Source organism: Tachysurus fulvidraco, chromosome 1, assembly GCF_022655615.1.
Source record: "Tachysurus fulvidraco isolate hzauxx_2018 chromosome 1, HZAU_PFXX_2.0, whole genome shotgun sequence".
NCBI classification, from domain to species: Eukaryota; Metazoa; Chordata; class Actinopteri; order Siluriformes; family Bagridae; genus Tachysurus; species Tachysurus fulvidraco.
In genome coordinates this window covers 26183646-26208296 of record NC_062518.1, presented here as the reverse complement: position 1 = coordinate 26208296, position 24651 = coordinate 26183646, and the positions used below count along the sequence as shown (strand labels likewise).

Genomic DNA, 24651 nt, shown 5'->3' with positions numbered 1-24651 from the left:
TCAAGTTTCCTGATTTGATCTGTGTTTTCTTTAAGGATATTGTATCCTTACTACTTTTTTTTATTTTTTTTTTATACAAGTATATATCATATCGTTTCAGTTAGTCAAAATTCTTTACGTTATGAAAGTTTAGTCTCGAGAAAGGACGCTTGGATGTCACGGTTATACAAGGAGCAGAAGACTCTCATAGAAAGTAGTGTCAGTTTTCACAGAAAATGCTTTGAGGAGTTGAGATTTGTGATGCTCTAAGAATAACTTGACAGCTTGTGTAACAGGCAGGAAGAGGTTATTCCCCTGAGCAGCGATTCCAGAAGTGTAGAGGGAACGAGGCAGAGAAGAGATTAACCTACTTTCACATGGGCCAGTACACACCTGACCTGTAAGGACAAAAGCACAGGGCCTTTATTCCACTGTGTGAGTAGTCTGATGGAGCCACTGCCTGTCTGTTAGCATGCTTGGACCTGGGTTTGGTGTCCTTTTACTTCACTGCTGATCAAGCTGGATTTATCCTTCAGTGACAGTGCTGTATAGGTTGGAAGAAGGTTGGGCCTAAAGTAATAGATGTTCCCCACAATTTATCACATCGTCTCAAAATGCTGGTGATTTCGAAACAACATTTAAGTCACTGTTTAGTAAAACAGTAAAATACAAGTCTAACTTCACGAACATAGTTTGTTTATTTCTCTAAACTGTCTCATGAACCACCTTGCAGACATTATGGTGAGGTTCATGAAAAATATTTGACTTGAAGGTCCAACGGGTGGAACTTTAACATACAAGATCACCGTAGTTGTGTTTTACTCCAAAATTAGGTTTGACAGAGTAATCACGTGTAAACGCTTGACAGATGATGATGATTGCTTCTTTTAGAAACAGATTAAAGAACTAGAAAGACTAGAACATTTCAAATAATTTGTAAAAACCAATGGCTAATATTACTCGAAGATTGAAAAGACTAAGAAAAATAAGAGAAGATGAAGGCTAAGGCATTCAATTATTACATAAGTTAGAAAGGGATCTTTTTCTAAAAATGTAATTAGAATGGGGTTGAATTTGAATTTCATCAGACACTTCAAGATTTTGCAGATTTCCAGGGTTTTTTTTTTTGCTTAAATTTGCAATTTAATTTTTTTGTTCGTTTGTGGAAAACTACTTGAACTAGTAAAACTGCTAACACAGGATTCTTCTCTCAATGAAGACACTGGTACGTAGTTACTTTCTGTTACAGCTCTCTCATCACACAATGCATTTTGGCCCAAATCTGTGGAAATTTTTTAATCTCCTCAGAATATCCTGCATACTGTAATTCCTCTAATTTCTGTGATCCAGAAATCAGGGAGGAACTGCTTGATGACTAAAAGGCAAGATAAAAAATTACTAGGAAATTAGGAAACCAGCATATTCAGGAAGAACAATGTTTCCATGACAGCCCTGTTGTAAACAGACTTGTTCGGGTTTCTGAGGGCAGGCTGATGTGGTGATCACAATTGTGAATAAAGGCTAACTATTCTAATGATATTCGATTCTCCTCCAGCTCTACTCCTGGAGGACGCCTCACTTTCCAGAATCAGGCCGAGTTGCTCCACGGTTGCTTGGGAATTACAATTTTATTGCCTTATTGTACTTGGCCGGTATTACAAAGTCAAATATGAGCACAATCTTGACATGCCAGAAAGCTTGTTGATTTGTTACAGCAGTCATGTATCCAAAGCATGTAGTTGACATTAGTAATGATTGCGTTGCCTGTCCAGGTGAATCTCAGCCAATTCAACATCCAACTCTTTTGACACTTTTTTTTTCACAGCAGGTTTCCCAGTGACATGTTTTTTTTTATATTACTTTTGGTATCGATACAGTTCATTTTTTTCCCCCCAACACAGGACTAGTGTGTTGCAATGTTAGCCGTCGAAGACAAAATTCTGGTTTGCATCAACATATAAGCCAGGTATAAATTTGCAATTAACTCCGGGTGAAGGACAGTGCGTTCGTTCAAACCAGGCAACTGACCAGCAATCTCACTCTATATTACAAATTCTAATATTAAAGGTGAGGTCTCAGATTTTTGAGAAATACATCAGAAAACTGGGTCAGGCCAAAAAATAAACAAAACACAAAACTAACGTGTAGCCAATTAGCAGAAAGGCGCGGGTCTTGTCAATATGGGCGGAGAGAGTGTTCAGTGTGCATGTGACATTGGCAGAAAGCGGTTTTAACATTGACATGGAGGATAAATACAAAGAAAGAAAGCGAAGAAAGACTTACGATAAGGCAAGAAGTAGGACGTGTTAATATAGGATCAGCTTTCCAGCGCTGGAGAGAACTGAAGGAGCAGGAAGTTGGCCACATATTCACAGATTGGAGTTTCCCGAGTCAATAACTCCTGAGCTAAACGCTGTTACTACACAAATAACACCTCTTTTCTATCGTAGTAATGTAGAGAGGCAGCTACAACCATGTTTTGTGTAGTAACAGCGTTTAGCTCAGGAGTTACTGACTCGGGAAACTCGAAGCTGTGAATATGCGCCAACTTTACTTAAGACGCCGAGGCGCTTCTTTCCTTCTCGATAGATGAGTAACGTTGGTTTTGCTTTGTTACACAGAACTAATATATGCCTTTGTCCTTTACATGATTATGCTTATGTGTCATTTTTACTTGTTTGTTTATCTGCAATCGTATTGTTCTTCCCTTCAGCTATGATAGACACATTTCTTTCCATTAGTTGCCTGGGTTACCTATGTATGTGTGGGCGGAGCTATCAATACTGGGGTGTGTTTGTTTTGGTGATTTTATGTCAACATTGGCTTTAAAAAATTAGAGACCCTACCTTTAACACGGTAAATAATAGCTATGGAAGTAGATACATATAATTTTTTTTTTTTTTTTTTAAATATTTACAACAAGCTAAACACTCAGTGAGTCACTGTGAGAAACATTTAGCTCTATGAAATGAATGAAACCAAATCAGATGAGGAAATAATGATGTCTGGTGATTTGGATGGTGCTTCACTAGAATGACTCATCCACATCCTAGTAATAAGGGTATAAATAAAGCAAGCTTGACGTATTATATCATCCTCAATGATTTACTGCTTTAAATCAAATGGCTCCAGCATGCTATATCTAAAATCACTCCACTCACTAAGTTGATTATTTTACTTTTTAGACCGTTCCCTATAGAATATAAAGAGCCCCACATGGGGCAACCGTGATAGCAGACACCAGACTCAATAGTGTTCTGACCTGCTGGTGGATAAACAATTAGGAAGTTATAAATAACCAAGCAAACTGAAACCATAGTAATATGGAAGTATTAAAAGTACAAGACTATTAAATACATGTTGCATTCAGCAATCACTAATATAGTTACTAATAAATTTCTTTGTAAGTTTGCTATTCTTACAAGAAACTTTTAATTAGTTTTAAGGAAATGTCTATGCAGTGTGGTAGTTGGTTCCGAATCCGGTTCAGACTGGATTTTACAGTACACTATGAGTGATATAGCAAATTATTGAGGGAATGTAGTCTAATAGTTTACTGAGAATGAGGAAACGGGGTGCCAGTATTTACGGACCAGCTGTATGGTTACAAGGGAATCGCCTGAACACAAAAAAAGAGGAAACTAAATGCTAATTTAAATTCCTCCAGGAGAAACAGCCGTTCACCGAAGGGGAAAGGGCCCAGATTTTATGCAGGTGAACTTTGGCCACAAGTCGTGAGCCTCGATCTTAAAAATGAGTCAATAGTAAACATGTGGGTGGGACTAAAAATGTTAATTCATAAGTGGTGTTTGCACCAGATATTTGCCCCTCTCAGATGTTAACTCGCAGGCCTTTGTGTATTTTTTTTCTCGGTGATTTTCCATGCTGGTTTTGATGCTTAGTCACTCTGTAAATGTTTTTTTTTAAGTCGTTTTGAGTTCCATATGATGGTATTTGGTTTCTCCTGTGTGCAGTCTGTCGAGTCCTTATCCTCGATAGCAGGTGGCTTATCTTTCATTGGCATGCTGGGAGACCACAATGACTCGCCTTTCACCGAGCTAGTGTTTCAGATGAGCAGTCAGAGGGTTAAATTGTCAGCCTTCTTTTTTTAATCAAAGTGTTGTGTCATGGAACATGATTTCATAACGCCTATGCAGTTGAATGCTTTGTTCTGATTGGTCAGAAGATGTATTTCCCCCCCAAAACTTTTTTCTCCCCTATTTGTTCACCTAATCTTTCCCACCCATCATCCAGCTCTGCTCTATCATATAACAGATACCAACCAGGGTGGATAAAGACTAAGAACCAGTCCACTATATGCTTTTAAACACACTCTGAGGGAACACATTTTACCCTCTTTCTCAAACATGATCTTAGAGACCCCTTGACTGACTGGTATCAATTGAGTATGGAACAAATCATGGCATCCTGACTTTTTTTGTTCCCTTGGATCCTTATGCCTGGATTTGAACTTGCTATCTTCTGTTGGAGCTATTTGTCGTGGGAGCCATTCCATGTAATTAGATTTAAAACGTATTTATATACCATTTACTTTATAGACCTTGTATCCGATCTCAATGCTTTACAACAGTCGAAGGTGAGCTGAAGCCTTTTTTTTTTTTTTTTGGCACAGTAAAAGTCTTCAGGATGGATGGCTTTGTAGTTTCTTAGCAACATATCGAGCAAAGCATTTTTTTTCTATGAATTAACTTAGAGGCTGTTGAGAATAAATCCTTGTAGCTGTATCAAGGTAAATTCAACTTTAAATACATGATTAGTTTGATGCGATGTGATATAAGTGCAATAAAACATTACGGGATGTGCTGTTATAGAACAATAATCCACTGACTCTGTATTCTGTTAGTTCATACATCAACCCTTCGCTGATTATTTGCCTAAAACTACACACTCACATGTTGCGCAATCTTCCATACTTAACAGTCGAGGCTTGTGACAGCAGCGTGCGTGTAAATAAGTAAAACACATTTGCTCTCTGAGTCATGGCACAGTCATGTAGATGAGTCAGCCCTGTTTTTTTGCTGTGGGTGTCCCCATGCAATTCTGCTCCCCTCCCCTTCCCCCTTCTTTTCTGGCGGCTTTGCTTTCACTAACATCAAAACAAGCAGGAACACACTGATCCAGTACTCAGTATCAGCACTTCGTACAAAATGCAATCTGGACTGTTTTTTAAATATTTTTATTATTGCTTGTAAACCCACGCTGTATTTTGTATTTGAGTTCAATTGGCTGCCTTCAGCTTGGAGCATCACTGTTATATCACTCATTGAGATTAGAGCCAGTGATTATGCGATTGTTTTTGGTGGCATTGTAACAATCACAACACTTCACATGGCTCCTAAAGTGTCACTCTGGCACTGGTGTTGGCTCACAGCTTCCTAGGTCTCTCCTGAGCTTGTCTGGGTATCTGTGTGGAAATCCTGTCCATGTTCTACATGGGTTTCCACAGGGTTTTGCCTCCCACCACTCAAAAAACATGCCAGTAAGTGGACTGATTAAGACTGGCTTGCTCTTGGTGGGATTTAATGTGTCATTGTGTGTGTGTGGTGTCTTAGGGTGTATTTCCGCCTCACACCCAGCAATCCTGGCATAGGATTCATATCCACCAATACCCTTTTGTTGTTTAGATCCATAGATTGTATAAAATGTATAGATCTCAGGATGATACCTAAAGCACTGTAGTATATATTTTGTCGTTACCAGTCATCGCATCTACAAAACGATCCAGTCCTTGTGTCCGACTTGTTGGACACTACACCTGGCCGTTTCTTCTGTTCCTGCTCGTCTCGACCTCCATCTGTTCCGGCCCCATTCTGTCTGTTCTTTCTGTCCTAATCCCCTGTACCATGCGTGATAATAGTTTCCATGGCATTGCTCGCATTCCCCGTTCCCCCGTTTGAATACGAGGAACAGATGGCACTGTCGATGTATAGACAGCCTGCTGAAAACATGGCACAGAGCATAGACTGGAGTCGCCGTACTCATTCACCACTTTCACGAACGCTTTTATTTCAGATTCTTAAAGCTGAATGAACTCTGTTAAAGCCTGCTGTTATATTGTCTATTCTTTGCTGTCATTATTGCCTATATTTTAAAAGTCCAGTGCTTAGAGCACCAGAGTGAGAGGAAGTCCTCTTAGGGAAGGCTGCCAGAGTTGATAATCCTCTGTCTGCAGAGTGACTGTGCGCAGTGTGATATGGGTGCTGCCTAAAACTCTCCTACAAGGACATGCTGAAATATTCTGCACTGCAGCAAAGCCTGCCATAGTATAGACATCGAATATACGCTCAAATGCACCTGATTAAAGCTGCTCTAAGTAGGTTGGATTATATCCCTGTAGGCAGAACTGAACCTCATCAAAGATTTTTTTTTGTTGTAAGAATTGTGAAAGTCAAATACATTCTGACTGACTTTGTGAGATGCTCAGGCTCCATCAGAGAAGCAGTGATTCACACACAGTTCCTGGAGATACCTATCCCCAATCCCCAGGAACAGATGTTTGCTCCATACAGCTAGCCAGTGGATATTTGAGCATTTAAGCAGCGCAGCATTAGAGCAAGGACACCACCTTCGAATCTAATAGATCTCTATGCCATTAAGCTCTAATAGACTACGCCATTAGCTGCTTTAAGTTGCATTATGATTGAGAATAGTAGCTCCTCATTAACAGAAAGCAGTATGTGCCTGGCACTCAGCTCTTCCACTTTAGCTAATAGTCTTTTAAAACCAGCACTCTTCCTACTTTATGTTAGCACAATGGGTAGACAGTACGTTCTCCAAAAGTATCAGAATGGCAAGAATTTCTTTTGATATACGCTAAAGACATTCGGATCTGAGATCATAAGATTAAAGGTGGGGTCTCCGCTGTTTGAAAACCAATGTTGACATTTGAAATCGCCAAAACAAACACGCCCATAAGCCACCCCTGTTTTGATAGCTCCGCCCCCACACATACACCAGACAAATATAACCCATGTATAACCCAGACAAGTATTATGGCAGAACCTGTTGGGGCAGCTGACCGAGGGTATATTTTTATTAATAAATGAACTCCATGAGTAATACTATGGTAATGCAAATGTGTTTTTGTAGTACTGTGTTGTACCATGAAAGGTTTATCTCCGTTTCACGTGTAAGATGTTCGGTTCTCTCCGTCGCTGGAAAGCTGATCCTATATTAACGCTTCCTACTTCTTGCCTTATCGTAAGCCTTTCTTCGCTTTCTTTCTTTGCTTTTATCCTCCATGTCAATGTTAAAACCGCTTTCTGCTAATGTCGCACTGAACACTCTCTCCGCCCATATTGACAAGACACGCCCCTTTCTGCTCATTGGCCACACGTTGTTTTTGTTTTGTTTGGCGGCCCGACTCAGTTTTCTGAAGCATTTCTCAAACAACGGAGACCCCACCTTTAATATGAGCCAAATAAAGATCTGCCTTTATTTCCTGACCTTCTAACCTTCTAACCGTGTTAAACATGGAACATGTCCTATTGTTTAAACTAGGGCTGGGACGATTTACTAATCTGGCGATTCAATACTATCCCGATACTTTTGTGCCGATTCAATACATATTGCGATTCATTGTTTAAATTGTGATTTTTGTTTGCTTAATAAAGATTAGGCAATGGCAAATACTTGATCAACAATAAATAAAAAAGCTCCGGAACAATTTATTTAAAATTGAAATAGATTTATATAAAGATTTATTTATTTATGGGCTATCAGGGTTACATAGGACTCTGTAGCTCGCGATGCGACTCGTTGAGCTTTGCTTAAACGTTTTTTTACTTTTGACGCAACCTCGTCATAGATTTTAGGCACGACTGTGTCTGCGAAAAGCTTCCTCGATGGAATAACGTACCTCCGCTCCAAAGAATGGGTCATATTTCGAAAACCTGCATTTTCCACAACGCTATAAGGTAGAATGTCTTTGCAGATAAAAAGAGCAATCGACTCTGTGATGCGTTTTGCCTTCTCCGAATTGCATGGTAATTTACTCAATGTCACATCCAGAGTTTGTTGAGACGCTGCAGGTTGTTTGGCGTTCAACCTGAAATTCGCTATCAAATGCGCTATAAAAAATATGCTATCACTGTATGGCAGAGTTTGCATACCGTTTTAGTCATGTCCAGCGCAGCTCTTCCTGCCAGTGTGTAAAATCCAAAGTGTTTCCACACTTGTGATTTAAAACGTGAAGGTGCAGAAAAAATTCTCAAAGAGGTTTGCTCCCCTGCCTCTGCCATGGTTTAGCTTTCTCGCGCCAGCTTAAATCGGATACGACGTTGTCTAATACAGACAACAACAAAATACGTTTCGCCCTCTGTTGGAATAAAAGCGATAACGTCTTCCCGCCACCTCTATGGAAAAGTAAAAAAATTAAATATATATTGATTCTGAGCCAAACAAATCGATCTCAAAATCGTTTTAAAAAGAATCGCGATAGTTTGGTGAATCGATTTTTTCTCCCACCCCTAGTTTAAACCCACCCATTTTTCAAGTGAGCAAAATATTGGAACCGATGACTGACTGACTGTTTCCTCTTGCCCAAGTGTGTCGTGTTAGATTGCTTGTTTAAAAAGTAAACTGTTCTGAAACTCTATTGGTTTACACTTGTGAAAATTTGATTTGTTGTTAAAAAAGGATAAACCAACATAAAGACCAGAGTGATGTCTGTGAAAGAAGAGCAAATCATTTTCGACTGGAAGACGACGTTCAGAGACATTGCACAAGCACTGGGCATAATCAATACAAATTGGAATGTCTTGAAAAATAATCACACAGCAAAGGAAAACAATAGCAGATGATGACACAAATATTGTGAGATCTGTGAAGGAAAAACCCTTAAAAAGGTCAGTGACCTCACCAAAAACGTCCACAGAGCAGGGGAGAACCATTTGAAGTCCACTATTCGAAGACGTATAGAGACCATACCATATCAAGATGTAAAACACTCATTGGCAGTAAGAAACCGAAGGCCAAGTTGAAAATCACGAAGAAATACACAGATGATCCAGGCAAAGGTTTTGGAACCAAGATGGAGCAATGATCCAGAACAGGTAAGCTCATGGGTCAAGCATTGTGGAGTTAGTATCATGGCTTGGGCTTGAATGGCTGCTTCTGGAACATTCTCACTAATGTTTATTGATGATGTAACTTCTGATGATAGCAGCAGAATGAATTCAGAAGTCTACACAGACATGCTGTCTGATATTTCAGTCAAATTGAGTTGAACTTCGTTATGCAGCAGGACAAAGAACCTAAACACACCGTCAACACTTCATCAGGGGAAAAGTGAAGGATTTAGACCGGATTAGTCGATCACCAGAGCTTAAGCCGTATGAGCAGCAACTGTACTACAAGCCTGGCAAATCATCACAAATGAAGCGAAATGCAGCAGTTTGATGAAGTTAGTGGCAACCGAATATTAGGTGTTATTCTTAAAGTAAATATCTGTTCCAATACTTTTGCTCAATTAGTGATTGGGTGGGTTGTCACCAAAGCACCAAGCAGCTAAATATAAATGTCAATAAAAATGGAAGGTGAAATTCTGATCTGATCGTATGTTCACTAGATTTCGTTCAGCATGCTGAAAACAACATCTAGAGTTAAAGGCGTCCCAAAGCAAAAACGTTGAGAAGTCTTGGATAAGTGTACTCCATTAATCTATTAAATTTAATATCCCAGACAACAGAAAACAGTTTGTCTTTCAAGGCAATGAATTCTGTTGTTATTTTAGTTACACTTTATCCTTTGGCTCTGTCGTTTGTTCATTTTTTTTGCCTTTCCAAAATAATTGTGGCTACAGATGGTGTTGACGTGCTGACACAGACTTTCCTTTTTGCTTCTGTTATTTGGCGCAGCAGAGTAAAGGAAAGAAACACCATTTTGAACAACTTTCTAGTTTTCAAAATCGCTCAAGATTGCTCAGGAAATGTGAGAGAGAGCGAGAAGGAGTGAGTGGGGGAGAGAGAGTGAGTGGGGGAGAGAGAGTGAGTGGGGGAGAGAGAGTGAGTGGGGGAGAGAGAGTGAGTGGGAGTGAGAGAGTGAGGGGGAGAGAGTGAGAGAGTGTGGGGAGAGAGTGAGAGAGTGTGGGGAGAGTGGGGGGGAGAGTGAGAGAGTGGGGGAGAGTAAGTGAGTGAGAGAAAGGGGGGGTTGGAGAGAGTGAGAGCGGGGGGGGGGGGCTAGAGAGAGACTGTAAGAGTAAGTGAGAGAGTGAGCTAGAGAGAGTGAGCCGGGTAGAGCGAGGGAGAGGGAGTGAGCCGGGTAGAGCGAGGGAGTGATCTATCTAGTCTGTTCTATTCATACATAATATCATTAGTTATCATGAGTATTTTTTTTAAAACATTTTTACATTTTTTTCCTGACATCTGCACAATAGCTAGAAAAATAACACAAAGTTACTTGACCTTAAACAAACCATTAGAGCAGAGCAAGAATTTCTATTGCATCAGCCCTTTTTTTTACACAAATAATCCCTTTAATACAGATGTGTGTGGTATTATATATAATTTATGGAAGGAGACTGTTGAACAGATGTGACTTTTTTTTTTTTTTTTTAAATCTCCCCAGAGTTCACATCTCATTCTGCCCGACTGCTGCATCACTGACCCTGGAGCACTCAGCCTGCGCAGACCCAGAGGGCTTTGCTGCTCCTGTTGTCAGCACAATAATAGCAGACAGAGCTGCATTCAGCTGTGACTGAAGTGTGTGTTTGGTGCATGCTTGTCATTCAAGAGCTGTCACGGCCTGGCTCGTTTGTGTGCCTTGGTCTGCACTCGGGGACAAAAACATTAGTGTAGTCTAAAATTTGATGTGGAGATTAGGGCTGAGCAGACGGGGGTAAAGCGGGGTAAACACTGTATAACTGATCATCTGGTGCGGTATTCTCTACTGACAAGATGGTCTGAAGTTTAAATCTCTTGACTGTAAGAGAGCAACTGCTGGTTTATTGAACAAGCGCTTGTGTAAGGAAAAGATTCTGTTCCACATGTTAAACGCTTTGGGTGAAAGTGTGGAAAAGTTATATGGTTTGAACATAAGTCACATTACAGTATGTCTGTCCAAAGATTTGGGGGAAATGGTTAGTTTCAGTCCTAGGTGCTGTGGACACAAGAACATGTCAGTTTTCATCTTTTCACAAGATAGGGCTTTTAAATATTAAAGAAATATATTTTTAAATAAACAAAAATCTGCCTGTCTGTCTGTCAGTCACTCTGTCTATATGTTCCATCTATCTGTTCTGCCTGTCTATGAGTCAGTCAGTCAGTCTGTCTGTCACTCTATCTGTCTGTCTATCTTTCTGACTGTATCTCTGTCTGTCTGTCTGTCTGTCAGACAGTCAGAGCGAGAAAGTCAGACAGACAGACCAACAGACAGAGACAGATACAGTAAGAAAGATATACTGACTGACTGACTGACTGACTGACTGACTGACTGATTCATGGACAGGCAGAACAGACAGATGGAACAAATAGATATAGACAGTCAAAGAGAGAAAGTCAGACAGACAATCTATTTGTACCATCTATCTGTTCTGCCTGTCTATGAGTCTGTCAGTCTATCTGTCTGTCAGTCAGTCAGTCTGTCTGTCTGTCTGATTTTCTGTCTGTCTGTTTGATTTTCTGTCTGTCTGTCTATCTCCTTTCTCTCTGTCTGTTTGATTCCCTGTCTGTCTGTCTGTCTGTCTGTCTGTCTGTCTGTCTGTCTGTCTGTCTGTCTGTCTGTCTGTCTATCTTATTCCCTTGCTATTTGGAATGATCTTGATCAGAAATGTGTTATAGTGCAGCAGCCTGTGAGCACACAGGGATTAAGTGCCTCATTAATGGTCACAGTTTGGCATATGATGCCATGCCAAAGTGTGTGTGTTAAGCATGTTGACTCATTCTCACCTTAGTCATGTCACTGGTACAGTGTGTAGTCCTGCCAGGCTGCCATGTGCTACATCATGTTCTGCACCTGACTGTAGAAAGCCACTCGTGTGAAACCTGATGTTTGTGAAATAGCGCCACTGTTGGTAGTAAAGCAGGACACACCGCCGGGTTTCGAGTCTCAGTACGAGCCTTCAGATTCATGTAGTAAAGGTGTTAGTGATTTGTTTTTATTACATTGTGAATACAGTTATTCATCTGCAGTGTCAGGTTTTTCCCTACGCCGGGTTACTGTGGCTCCAGAATGTATCCCATGAGCACTGGGTGTGAGAGAGAAAATAATACACAGCTTATGACATGCAAGGTGATCTTTGGGTATTATCAGTTGAATGTAAACAGTGTTTGGGAGGTGTGAGAGAACCAGAGAAGCCTGAATAACTCACAGAGACATGGGAAGAACATAATCTGCACACAGAGAGTCACTTGAGCTCAGGATCGAACCCGTGATGCAGCCATGTTACCCAATCCACCATAAAACTCTACCAACACAGTCATATCTAGACCAGCTTGCAGGTCTTCAAAATTGCCGTTTTTTTAAATTGCCTTTGACACACTGAAGATGTATCCTGTGCTTGAAATTTCATCAATTCTTCATTTTGCATCTCAAAAGTCTTAATTGATCTTTGTGATCGTCCAGAAAAAATTGGTCATAGTATAAATATACAGTACAGACCAAAAGTTTGGACACACCTTCTCATTCAAAGAGAACATTTAGTTCATGACAAAAAAGTGTGAAATGACTGAAAATATGTCATATTCTAGGTTCTTCAAACTAGCCACCTTTTGCTTTGATTACTGCTTTGCACACTCTTGGCATTCTCTTGCTGAGCTTCAAGAGGTCGTCACCTGAAATGGTCTTCCAACAGTCTTGAAGGAGTTCCCAGAGATGCTTAGCACTTGTTGGCCCTTTTGCCTTCACTCTGCGGTCCAGCTCACCCCAAACCATCTCGTTTGGGTTCAGGTCCGGTGACTGTGGAGGCCAGGTCATCTGGTGCAGCACCCCATCACTCTCCTTCATGGTCAAATAGCCCTTACACAGCCTGGAGGTGTGTTTGGGGTCAATGTCCTGTTGAAAAGGTGGTGTGTCCAAACTTTTGGTCTGTATTGTGTGTATGTGTGTGTGTGTGTGTGTGTGTATATATATATATATATATATAATATGTATGTATATGTATATATATATATATGTGTATGTGTGTGTGTGTGTGTATTTTTGAATATAGTTTAAAGTGCTAACAATATCATTTGCATTGCTTGTGTGTTTCGTCATCCCTCATTTATTTGCTAAATGTAGAAACCAATGCTTAGTAGACCTGACCTGCGTAATAAAGAAGAGAGATGATCTTGTTTGCTCAGCGCACTTTCTATACTTGTACTTGTGATTCCCGGACGTCTGGGACACACTGGTTATGCAATTGATGGTTTCTCAGGAAAAGGCTGAGGACTGCATGAAGCATTCCTTTGGGACACATTTCCTGTGGAATCTTGAGTGATTCTGTTGAATCCGCCCTAGCATGAGCTTGGCTTCCTCAGGACGCTGCCGGTTTAAAAAAAAAAAAAATACACCTCTTTTCTCCCGACTGCCGCTGTGCTTGATCACTTCTGAGGCGCTTTTCTGTCTGTATGCTCGGGCACACCGCACGCCGCTCGAGCGTTAGTCATTCACATCATGTGAAATGAGCTAATCTGTTTATGTTAGGAGCGAATGCTGTGAGTGTGGTAAGAATGACCTACTTGTGTCTTGTTCTGATTTTTGGGTTGAGGGTTGGACTTGAGAATGAACAAAGAATGCTGATGTCATGAGCTCCACATCTGGCTCGTTGTTTCATTTATTTGGGGTTTTTTTTGGTTTGCTGAAAGATCTTCCAAAGGAAGATTGAACAGTCATAGTACTAACACAATGCCTTTAACATAAGTATGGCCTAAACCTTATTTTAATTAATTAATTGATTGATTGATTGATTCCTTCCCCCCCGCCCCCCTTCAGTTTAAATGTGTCTTTACATTGTTGGAAACCTAACATCCTTAAATCAAACAGAGGAATTGATGCCAGTACTGTCATCATGGTGTGTAAATGCTGCCTCCGACAGCTCCTCAAGCCCACTCACTGACTCACGCTCATTTTCTACCGCTTATCCGAACTACCTCGGGTCACGGGGAGCCTGTGCCTATCTCAGGCGTCATTGGGCATCAAGGCAGGATACACCCTGGACGGAGTGCCAACCCAAAGCCGGGCAAATACACACAAAGACGCATGTCTTTGGACCGGGGGAGGAAACGCCCGAGGCACGGGGAGAACATGTAAACCAGGAAGTTACTAAGGATGCTGCTAATCCATCATCATGTTAACAAACACGGTCTTTAAAATTGCCATTAAAACCTCATGGGGATTTTTAGTTCTGATGAAGACTTGGTCTTACCAGAATGAAAAAAAAAGCATGAACGTTACTTCTCCTGTTTATATTTACAGAATATATGAATGAATGAAAGGGTCCAAGGGCCCAGCAGTGGCAGTTTGGTAATGCTGGGGCTTGAACCCTGATCCTTCAATCAGCAACCCAGCGCCTTAACCAGTTGAGCCACTGCCTATAAAAATGAGTATGTGTGTGTGTACAGTATGTGTGTGTTCATTGGGATGCATTTATACCTAGAAAGTTTAATTATTGTTTTTTTTAATAAATGAAACTAAATCTGTGCCTGAAGTGGCTTCTCTACCTGAGGCATTTATTTATGTAATCATGTGTTTAGGGAAGCAAAATATATTCATCCAGAATTTTCTTCACAGGTATTCACTGGCTTTCCTCAACTTCCTGGGGAATTCCCACCTGACCGTTGTGTGTTTGTGTGTGTTGGGGTGGGTGGGGTCAGGTGTGTGTGTTATGATTTAGGCTTTAGCGGAGCCTGTAAAATTTGAAGGACTTAAGAAGTACTGAGTATTCTGGGCTGAGTATCAGAACATCCGCTGCTATGGATACGGAATAAACATAGCATCGTTAAAACAGTGAACTGCTCTTTTTTTCTCTGAACCCTGTGTTTTGTTCCGCGGGTCTGCATATGCTTTGGCATGTCTTGGTGTCGTCGGTTCTGACAAGGGCTCTGAGTTCGGTTCAGTGTTTTGCGTGATGATAATCTCAGTTGTGATGAGTTTGTAGTCAGTGTTCGAAACAAACATGTTGCTTACTGCCGCCTTGGCAGATTAAAGCTGTGGAGTTTAGCGGAGTGGTTCTTCAGCTCTGACACAGAACAGCCAATAAACTCTGGCCTCAGCACATTTCTTGGAATTAAACACTCCACTTTCCACACACAGCCATTAAAGTGTGCCATTTTTGCAGAGAGAGAGAGAGAGCGTGAGGGAGAGAAAGGGAGGGGAGGGAGGGAGGCTGAGGGAGAGAGAAGGACAAACAGAAGGAGACAGAGAAAGCAATAGAGAGAGAAGGAGAGGGTTAGGGTGAGAGATAGAGAGAGGGGGAGAGTGAGGAGGAAGTGGAGAGAGAAAGAGGGAGGACTAGAGAGAGATAGAAGGGAAAAGTGGGAGAGAGGGAGAAAGAAGTGGTGTTTCTCTCTCTGGTGGCTGGTCGATGCAGAATGCAGGTCTTACTGAAGCTCTTCTAATAAAAGCTCTGACTGACACAGAGTTGTCTCCAGCTTTATTTTGGTAGATTGTTCTCTCCTTCTTCTGCTTGGCTGCTGGGTTCGCTTTCCAAAAGGAACAAGGAGAACGGAGGACATGCTCGCGGTCACATATTCAAAACATTTCACTTGTATGGACATCTGTATGATGTCCGTTACAAAAGTCACAGTTTACAGAACTGACTCCTGTAACCAGGACAAGAAGAAAGGGATCTTAACTCCAATCAGTACGTCAGCATAGACATTGCAGTATGGGTCAGAATTCTGAAAATAGATCATGTCTGATTTCTTTGCCTTTTCTGCTGACTTTATATCACTTATAATGACACAAATGCATCATAACTGCACTTTATTATTATTATTATTATTATTATTATTATTGTTGTATGTTTCGTTCAAGAGTATAGAAAAGATGTTTCTATAAAAGGGGCCTGTTTTATTTATTAATTTGTTGTCAGCGTTGTTTATAATCTAATACGAATTTTACATAAATTTAATTAATAATGAATTAAAAAAAAATTACAAACAATTTAGGTTCTGAGTTTTCCCAGAAGTTTTCAGTAAAGGTTTTCAGTTCAGTCCGTCCCTAGTAGACGTGACATGAAGATGACTTACTGGTTTTGTTGCTGTTTCTACAGACTCGTGTGTTTCTGATTTTGAAAGCATTGTCTGATTTCTGTGTAGCGCCCAACCTCTGCAGCGTGCCGGCCGTTACATTGCCACACGTACCGAATGACACGTTTTGTTTAGCAAACATCAATAGGAAGTTTTTTTTTCCTTTCGTCGGATGTTGATCCAGTTTTTTCGGTTACTGTTATTAATTCCACGTGTCGCCTAACTCGAGGACTATGCTAAAACCGATCCTGTCTTAACCAGGAGCTCAGGGAATGTATGAAATCCAATGTCTTTGACAACACAGACAGTTTGATCGTGGCATGATTTGTAGTTTTAAGGAAATGTTTTCTGCATATTAAGCATGCCATGTGGTGCATCAAATTTAATATGGTGTTTTTGGTGGTTGTTACACTAAAGGTGAGGAATGGTAGCTCACTGGTGAGGACGTTGGACGACAGATCCTACAAATCACACAACAGCAAGGATCTTAATTCTCAATTGCTCAGTGGAAAATAACTAGTGCCTCTTTTCCACCAAAAAGAATCGGGTGCTGGTTAAGAGCTAGTGCTGGTGCTGGTTCAAAGTTGTTTACACAGAGCCGAGTCTGATGTCACTGTATACGGGTCACGTTACCCAGCGCAGCAATGTTAGCGCAGCAGCGGCAAACACAAACAACAACAATGGCGGATGTTGCTTTACTGTTAATGCTCATGGCTTTGTGAACCTACATTAGCATCCAAACGCGGCGAATCCAACGTGTACGTGCAGCTCCGTGTAATCTGTATAAACGGAGGTTGTAATCGAGAAAGTACATAACGTTATTTTATCATTAACACAGAAAAAATGTAGCCTTAGCGTGTAGCTAACTACTATCATGTGTGCTGATAATTGATCATATTGCGGTAAAGTAAAAGTGTATTAAACATTAGTATATTTAAGCTACATTATCAAAGGCGCTAACAGTAGCCCCTCCCACAGCTCCTGACGCAAGTGGTTCTTAAGTCTAGACCAGCAACGTTTTGGTGCTACTTAAGAACCACTTTTCCTGGTTCAGAGCCGGTGCTTTGGCGGTCGAAACAGAAAGAACTGGTTCTAAATTAGGCTCTGGCTCCGAACCAGCACTCAAACTGCCTCGGTGGGAAAGGGGCATAAGATATAAATGTAGATAAAGTTCAACCACTCTAGTTCTCTCAAGTTCATCTACTCTGTCCACAAATTATTGGCCATAAAGTGGTATTATTGGCCATACAGTGGTATGGCCAATAATTTATGGACACCAGACCTCGGAACCCATGGTTTGTCAAAGATAAGAGTGGATGAACTTGAGTGATGCCTGACCTCAACCGCAATGAACACCTTTCAGGATGAACTGAAACACTGACTAAACCCTGAACCTTCTCATCTGACCACTGCCTGATCTTACTCATGCCCTTGTGGCTGATTGAAGGTCAGAATGAATCACCAGAGAGATTGGAGGTTGTTCTAACTGCATTGGAGGAACCAGCTTGGATGTTCTGGCACATATAGTGGTGATGAGGGGTATAAACGGTGTTTCTACTGATAATCATTTATTCCGCCAGTGGTTGAAATATTCTGGCATCTAAAAAAAAATTTTGGGTTTTTAATTCAAGCGCATCCCAAGTAGAAAATGTTGCTCTAGAGCTTTCGAGTGTCTTCATTTACATTTTTAAAAATGAAGCAATATATAGTCTTATATTCAGATTGACATCAGTTAGGATATAGACATTCCTACGTACAGAATTGTTTTTAATACGGTTGCAATTGGAATATTTTTCCTGAGACCAAACAAAGGCTAACTTAACTAGAGAATACCTGTGCACTCATCCGTTACATGCTTTGTGGAGCAACATTTGGAGAAAGTCTTGCGCTGGTCCTGTCAACATCTCCTCAGTGTAGAAAATGACCTCATGCTCTTGTGAAGCTAATGAATGGAACCAAACATATGTTTTCAATGGAGAGCACAGCCGAGTTCCCCAAGGAGCACGGTTTCGTACGTTATATTTCTCCTGCTTATGAAAATTCTTTTTAACCGTACGGTATACACCAGCAGAGATGTGACTTGTGTGTTCTGTTAAAACATTTACAACACGCTCCTTAACTGGATTATACGATAAAACGAGATGTGTGTGTATATATATATATACATTCCGCTGTGTCATGAGGCATAAAGTAGGCATCATCTTACTGGGATTTTTTTTTTTTAGTTTAAGTTGGCATGGCAACTGTAGTAGTATGTGTGTGTAATGAGGAGATCAAGTATGGCAGCATTCTGCACCATGGACCTGATTACTGTCACTCAGATGCTGATTAGCTGGATGGTGAAGACCCCTGCTAGGTCACTCTGTCATTCTCTCCTCTAGGACTTCTCATTGCTTCATTCTCTATCACTACAGCTTCACCGCACCTCACGGTAGCATGAAAGTGTGCCAATATAATTGGTGTTGTGTTCGTGAAATAGTGTGTGTCCTATGCTGTATACACACACACACATACACTCGCTGGAGTACCTGGAATTATTTCTGGAGTAGTGCTGAAAACATTCACAAATGAGCATAAAAGAATAAAAAAGTGCCGTCGTTTCGCTCAATGATCTTGGCACAGTAGCTGACGCTAGTTTTAATTTAGTCAAAGATTACACGTTACGTAGTTCCACTTAGGCCGGATTTTTCAGCCGCTTCGAAACCTTCTCATCATTTAGGTAGAGAAGAATCTAGTCTGATATGAGAGCAATACCTAGATAGCTGTAAATGGACAGATTTTATTAGAAACACCTATTCATTATATGTGATAACTAACCACCAATCAGGAGTGAGAGAGTGAGAGAGAGTCTCATGCTAAACAAGTGGAACAGGGAATTTGGGTTGATCTCTTTTTTTGCAAAGACAAAGCTTTTAAAGACCTGCCTCTTTCTCAACTACATAAACCAATGCTTAAAAATGTTTTCTTTGTATTTCTTGCTGTATTTTCTCCCAACAGAGTTTTTTACACTGATCGTATTCTTAGTCCATTACACGGTACACCAGCATCGATGTGCTCATTGATACTTTAAAGTCTGGAAAGTTTGCCAAATGCTGTAAATGTAAACCAGGACGGGAATTATTTGTTTTATTTATTTCGTCAATTTGAATCGATTCGGTCCAGATTCAGGAATTGCTGTTTATTTGGACCCTAAACTTTCAATCCAAGTCAGATATTCATTTACTCTTGCATTACTGCATATTACGAACAGAACTTCATAAGTGCATAGCACCTTCAGGGCAAAGGTGTTTTTGAATCCGATTGAGAAAACGATCTGATTCGAGTGTTTACATGGCTTCTGCTTTATACATAACTGATTAATTCAGATCTACACCAATACGATCAATCTAATGGAATATTTATTAAGATCAAGCTCAGTTGACTTGACTGAGGTGATTACATGGTGGCTTTTCAATACGACTTTGCTATCAGTTTTATTGCTATGAGATTTTGTTCACATGTAAACACAGTTATAGTTACACTGGATTACTTTGTGAAGCTCTTTAAAGCACTGAGGCCGGTCAGAAGATCCAGTCTGCATGAACAATCCTGTGGTGATTCCCAGTGCTATTAAGAGGGTATAAACTGACAGGACCTCAACCATGCCACTGTGATGAGAGGTGTGCATTACTGAGAGTTTGTCTATAAAGTAGTTTTGGATAGTTGCTTATTGGATGGTTTTGAAATCTAGCGAATTTGGTAGAAAAGTGTGTCTTTTCCACCCTAAATATCTGGGAACCTTTCAGTGTTGTCAAAAATCATGATGTCACTTATAAGTCTGTTTGAGGACCTTCTCTGGAGTACAACCAGCTCCATGACTCACTTGTCCTCACATTTAACTCAGGTTAGAGTTAGTGTCTGTTAGGCTGTATGCGTCAACTAGATTTGTAAAGTTCGTCGTGACAAACTTTGTTGTTGGCTTTGACGATGCAAGTGTCGCAAAGGCCGGTGCTTTTTGGAGGCGAGTGGACATAAGGGTCAGTGTTACGTTTGGAAGCAAGTAGACAGAAGCTAGGGTGCTAAAACATTTGGAGGTAAGTGGAGATGAGCATGTGATGTCATCCGAATACTCTTGAAGTTCCCCTCATTGTTCTGAGTGTTTTGATATGTCACATGTCCATGTTGTAAAAAGTTTTTTGATTTTGCATATTTTGGGGGCGGGGCTGTGGGACAATCGGAAGGCCAGTCGGTACACCTAAAACTTTGTTCAGAGTATCACCCTAAAGGAGCTGGCCGAGTTGGGTGTATATAGTTCGAAATCTTGCCGAGTTATAAACCTCCAAATTTATAATGGGAGTCTATGGGAAAAAAGGCCAATTTGAGACCCTGTACCGGAAGTACCGGTACTCGGATCACTTAGAAAAATAACAGCAACAAACTTCAGACCAGGGTCTACAACATAATTTGGTGCATGTGGCTCGAAAGCCCTAGGAGGAGTTACTCTTGATAAATTTTTGTCTAAGCTTAAATAGGAAAACAGAATGTTGGCTTCTACAAAGCGACATAATAAGACCATGTTATTTTAAAATGTTATAACGGGAGGTAAAGTCGAGTCTGTGCATGTTGTGTTAATGATGCTGTTTACAGGAGGAAGAAGGTTCAGAGTGAGCAAGTTAGTTACAGTACAGCAAAGGCTTTATGCTATCAGTGGTTCACAACTTTGCATCTGCATCCTGCCTCGTCTCGTTTTACTCGCTCGTTCGCGCTGTCGCCTTTCTCCCCCTGGCTGTCGCTCTTCACAGGAAGTGGTGTGTTGAGAATGAACATGAGGTAAACATACAGCAGGTCAGAGCACGGCTGGACTATCTGCCACACACGCACCTCATGCATGCTGAATGTTGATGCGCTGCTTCCAGCCTCAGCTTCCGTCTCAATGCCGCCGTGGCTGTTTATTTCTCCAGTTTCATCCCAGGTTGAATTTCAGTGTTTAGTTTCCACGTGTGTGTTCATGCAGTTTAGAGTTTAGGTGTGTTTAGGTTCCTGCATGTTAACTGTTGCATGTGAATGTGAAAGCAGGTCTGTTTTTCACTATGAGTCTGAGTATTGTCTTCATGCTGCCAGTGGTAAGCCACATGCCAAGGCCAGAGTTCAAGCTGAAACTCATGAGTATCAGGACATGTCATGATCATAAAGATTTTTTTTTCTCACTTTTTTCATCTACAGTAATTCGGTTAGACGCATTTTACTGGAAGATTAGACATTTTATTGACTGAAATTTATTTGATTTCATTGTATCAAGGACAAATTGTCTACAGTCGAGGTGCAGAGAAAAAAATGTAGAAGCCGTGTAAGGTGTGCTGCTGTGATCGCGTCCTAACCGATGCCGTTTGTCTCTCGGCTTTACTATAAGCTTAAAATGGGAAATAATTATTTCACTGACTGCTTCACTTAAATAGAATCAAAAGAAGAAGACTGCATAGCTCCAAAAATGTAGGTTGGCGTTTACCTCCCACTTCCTCTACGGTTATTCAGATAAAATTTCACTGTAACCAGCAGATGAACCGATTCAGTTTTGAAATTGAGTGAAACAGTGCCAAGGTCACTGCAAGGTCAAGGTCTTTGAGTATATAGCTTCCTTCCTGTTTTAAGGGGAGTTTTGGTGTACGAGCTAACAAGCTTTATTAGAGCTGGGTGTGTCCCTGTCAGCACCGTTTGCATTTGGTCTGAATTTTTTTTTGCTTTAGATTGAGGAGAAATAAGCTCAGAATTTTTAAATAGTTTTTTTTTTCAGACTTCTTCACACTTATAAATATGAGAAAAACTTCATTTCTGAATTAAATGATACTTCTATATGTATAGACTCAATCACTAAGCATGTAGGAGAAACCGTAAGAAGCAAAAGTGTTCGGATACCACAAATATAGAGACCTTTTAAGCAAATCAGCTTCACTTCCCCAAGGATATAGGGGTCTTTTTTTAAACAGACTTCTGGTACAATTTCCCAAATCCTTCATAAAAAATAAAAGAAATCAGTGAGATTTCAGGCAGGAGATTTGTTTTGGGGTCGTTGTCTTGCTGAAACGTCAATCGTCCCGTCTGATTCGGTTTCTTGGATGATGAATGTTGTTTTTAAAGGAGTTCTGATCTGCCTTCGGGTCGTCTCGCAGCTCTCTCTGAGTGACTGCTGGCTTCTCCTTTACCTTCCCTATCATTAGACTGAGAGTGTGTTGTGAAGTCTCACATCTGTCGGTTGTGGTTCTGTGAATTCCCTACTTGCACGTTATGAAACCAGTTGCACGAACACGGAGGTTTAAAGTCTTTTCGCTTTGACTTTGTAGCTTTTTCCGTTTAAATTGTCCTTTCACCTTGATTGGTTACTTATGATGATAATTCTTGATAAGCTTAAATAGGAAAACAGAATGTTGGTTTCTACAAAGCAACATAATAATATATGGAAAAAAATTAGAATAAATATTATTACTGTGAAAAATTCTGAATCATAATGTCTAAATTTAAAGGATTTATATTGTCATTACGGACAGGCCGACTATAACTAGGCTCCTTTTTTGTTTGTCACTTTTTATACTGTTTTATTGTGTTAAAGATTTAAAGTACAGAAATCTGCTCTTTAAGGCTCGATATTTAATTCGGGATTTGAAATCTCACGTGATGAACAGGATCTGCTGTGGATTTAGTCTGTATGCTCGACTGTATTGTTGCTAAGCAGCTGTGTGTATGACTGCTTCACTGCTATGCCAAGTAATTAAGCCTGGGAGCAGAAAAGCTCGCTATTGCATATATTTCCTTGCATAAGGAGCTTGCTGGACATTTTTTCCCCTCCCTTTGACATTGAACTTTCTATCTCCCTTTTTAATGATTTAGGCTGTAATTAGTGCTGTGTTTTTTGGTTTTCTTCCTCCTCTGAGTGTTGGAGGTCTAATGGAAACTCGCCGAGGTTCTGTCTTGGTGCGTGTTCGCCCATCTAGGCCAAAAAAGCCGTCCGACACGGGCGTCTTGCCCTGTTGCTATGGTAACAGTTAAAGAAGGAATCCCCTGTGCTTTTCGCAATCTGAGCTGCAGCCTGAATGAAAGAACAGTTACATTAACCAGTCTCTGTATAATTGTCTTCAAAAATAATTGGGTTGGATCTTTTTTGGACATTCGATTTGAAATACTGTTCCTATTCTAATCGTATTTTTTCTCTCTCTCTTTGTCGCTCTCGGCAGGCGCTGGATCAGGATCGAACAGCTCTACAGAAGGTGAAGAAATCTGTCAAAGCGATCTATAACTCAGGGCAAGGTAAGGGCTGCATTTCTTACGTTTTATGACATCATATCAAGCGTACGTGCGTGGGCCAATGAAAACCGGGCAGATGATACTTGAAGAAATGTTCCTTGGTCTAATGAATCCGGATTTCTTCTGCAACATGCTAATTTGGCATCAGCAGCATGACCCTCCAGACCCAGCCTGCTGTTGGTGCTGGTGTAGCGGTGTGGGGAATGTTTTTCGGCACAAACTGGTCTTGTTATACCAGCTAAGCATTGCTTAAATACAAGAGCCCAACTGAGTATTATTGCTGACCATGTACATCCTTTTCTGAGCTTCACTTACCCATCTTTGTAATGTCTTCCAGTGTAATAATGCACCAAGGGCATGTCATTGAGTGCTGTGTGCTTCAGTGACCTCACCAGTCATCGAGCTTTAATCCAGCAAGACGTCGGATTTGGTAGAACAGGAGATTTGTGGTATAAATTAATCAGAAATCACTTGTTCCCAATACCTTGGAGTCCATGTAATGAAAAGCAAAAAGCAAAAAATGTGTTCTAACCATTTATTTTCAAATGATTTGTATAGCGCATTTAACAATGGAGCTTTACAGAACGTAAGGAACATGATACAAATGTTTCATATTATACAAAGATTAATATGAAACAAAAATTACTATCAATATTACTATCAGACTTCTATTTTAATGTGATTGTACTGTATTTATCCCCAATGAGCAAGCTCAAGGTGACCGAGGCGACAATGTTCTTTAAAGAATCCAATTTACTTTATCGTTCTCGCAAATCAATCCTAGCATGACAATCTGTGTGTATTCGTACTAATCGTTCTTAAATTACAGATACACAAAAAAAGCCAGTATAAACACATAAACGAGACTCGTGTTGGCTTTTAGTGCGAGACGTTTTCCCTCTGTTGAGATAAACTTACACTGAATTTTAGTGGTCGAATAGAACGCCTTCACATTTCGGATGCTTATGAGCAGAATCTTGGCAGAAATACACAAGGAATTGGAGTGTGACGCTCGAGTGTGACACGACAAAGAACTTCATTGATGAACATGGACACAACAAAACAGGAGCGACTTTTTTTGGGTTTTGGAAAAATAGTTATGTAGTAAAATAATCCAGCCCTAACTTTCTTTTTGTTGATTTCCCTGTAAAAGCACACCACTGAAGACTTTCCTCTGATGGAAAACCATAAGGTACAGCTTTGCCTT

The 24651-nt window shown here is 40.5% G+C and overlaps 1 protein-coding gene across 12 annotated transcripts in view; it reads left to right on the top strand.

The window, feature by feature from the left end:
- Positions 1-24651, top strand: part of asap1a (ArfGAP with SH3 domain, ankyrin repeat and PH domain 1a) — a 69396-nt gene that overhangs the window by 6141 nt on the left and 38604 nt on the right. For 10 of the 12 annotated variants that reach the window (XM_027169234.2, XM_027169232.2, XM_027169240.2 and 7 more), the window contains one exon: positions 23375-23447. In XM_027169234.2, the coding sequence (XP_027025035.1) occupies positions 23375-23447 (73 nt within the window). Of the gene's footprint in view, positions 1-8771; positions 9054-13601; positions 13644-23374; positions 23448-24651 lie in introns of those variants that run through there. The other 2 variants (XM_027169241.2, XM_047815546.1) reach the window with 2 other exon arrangements.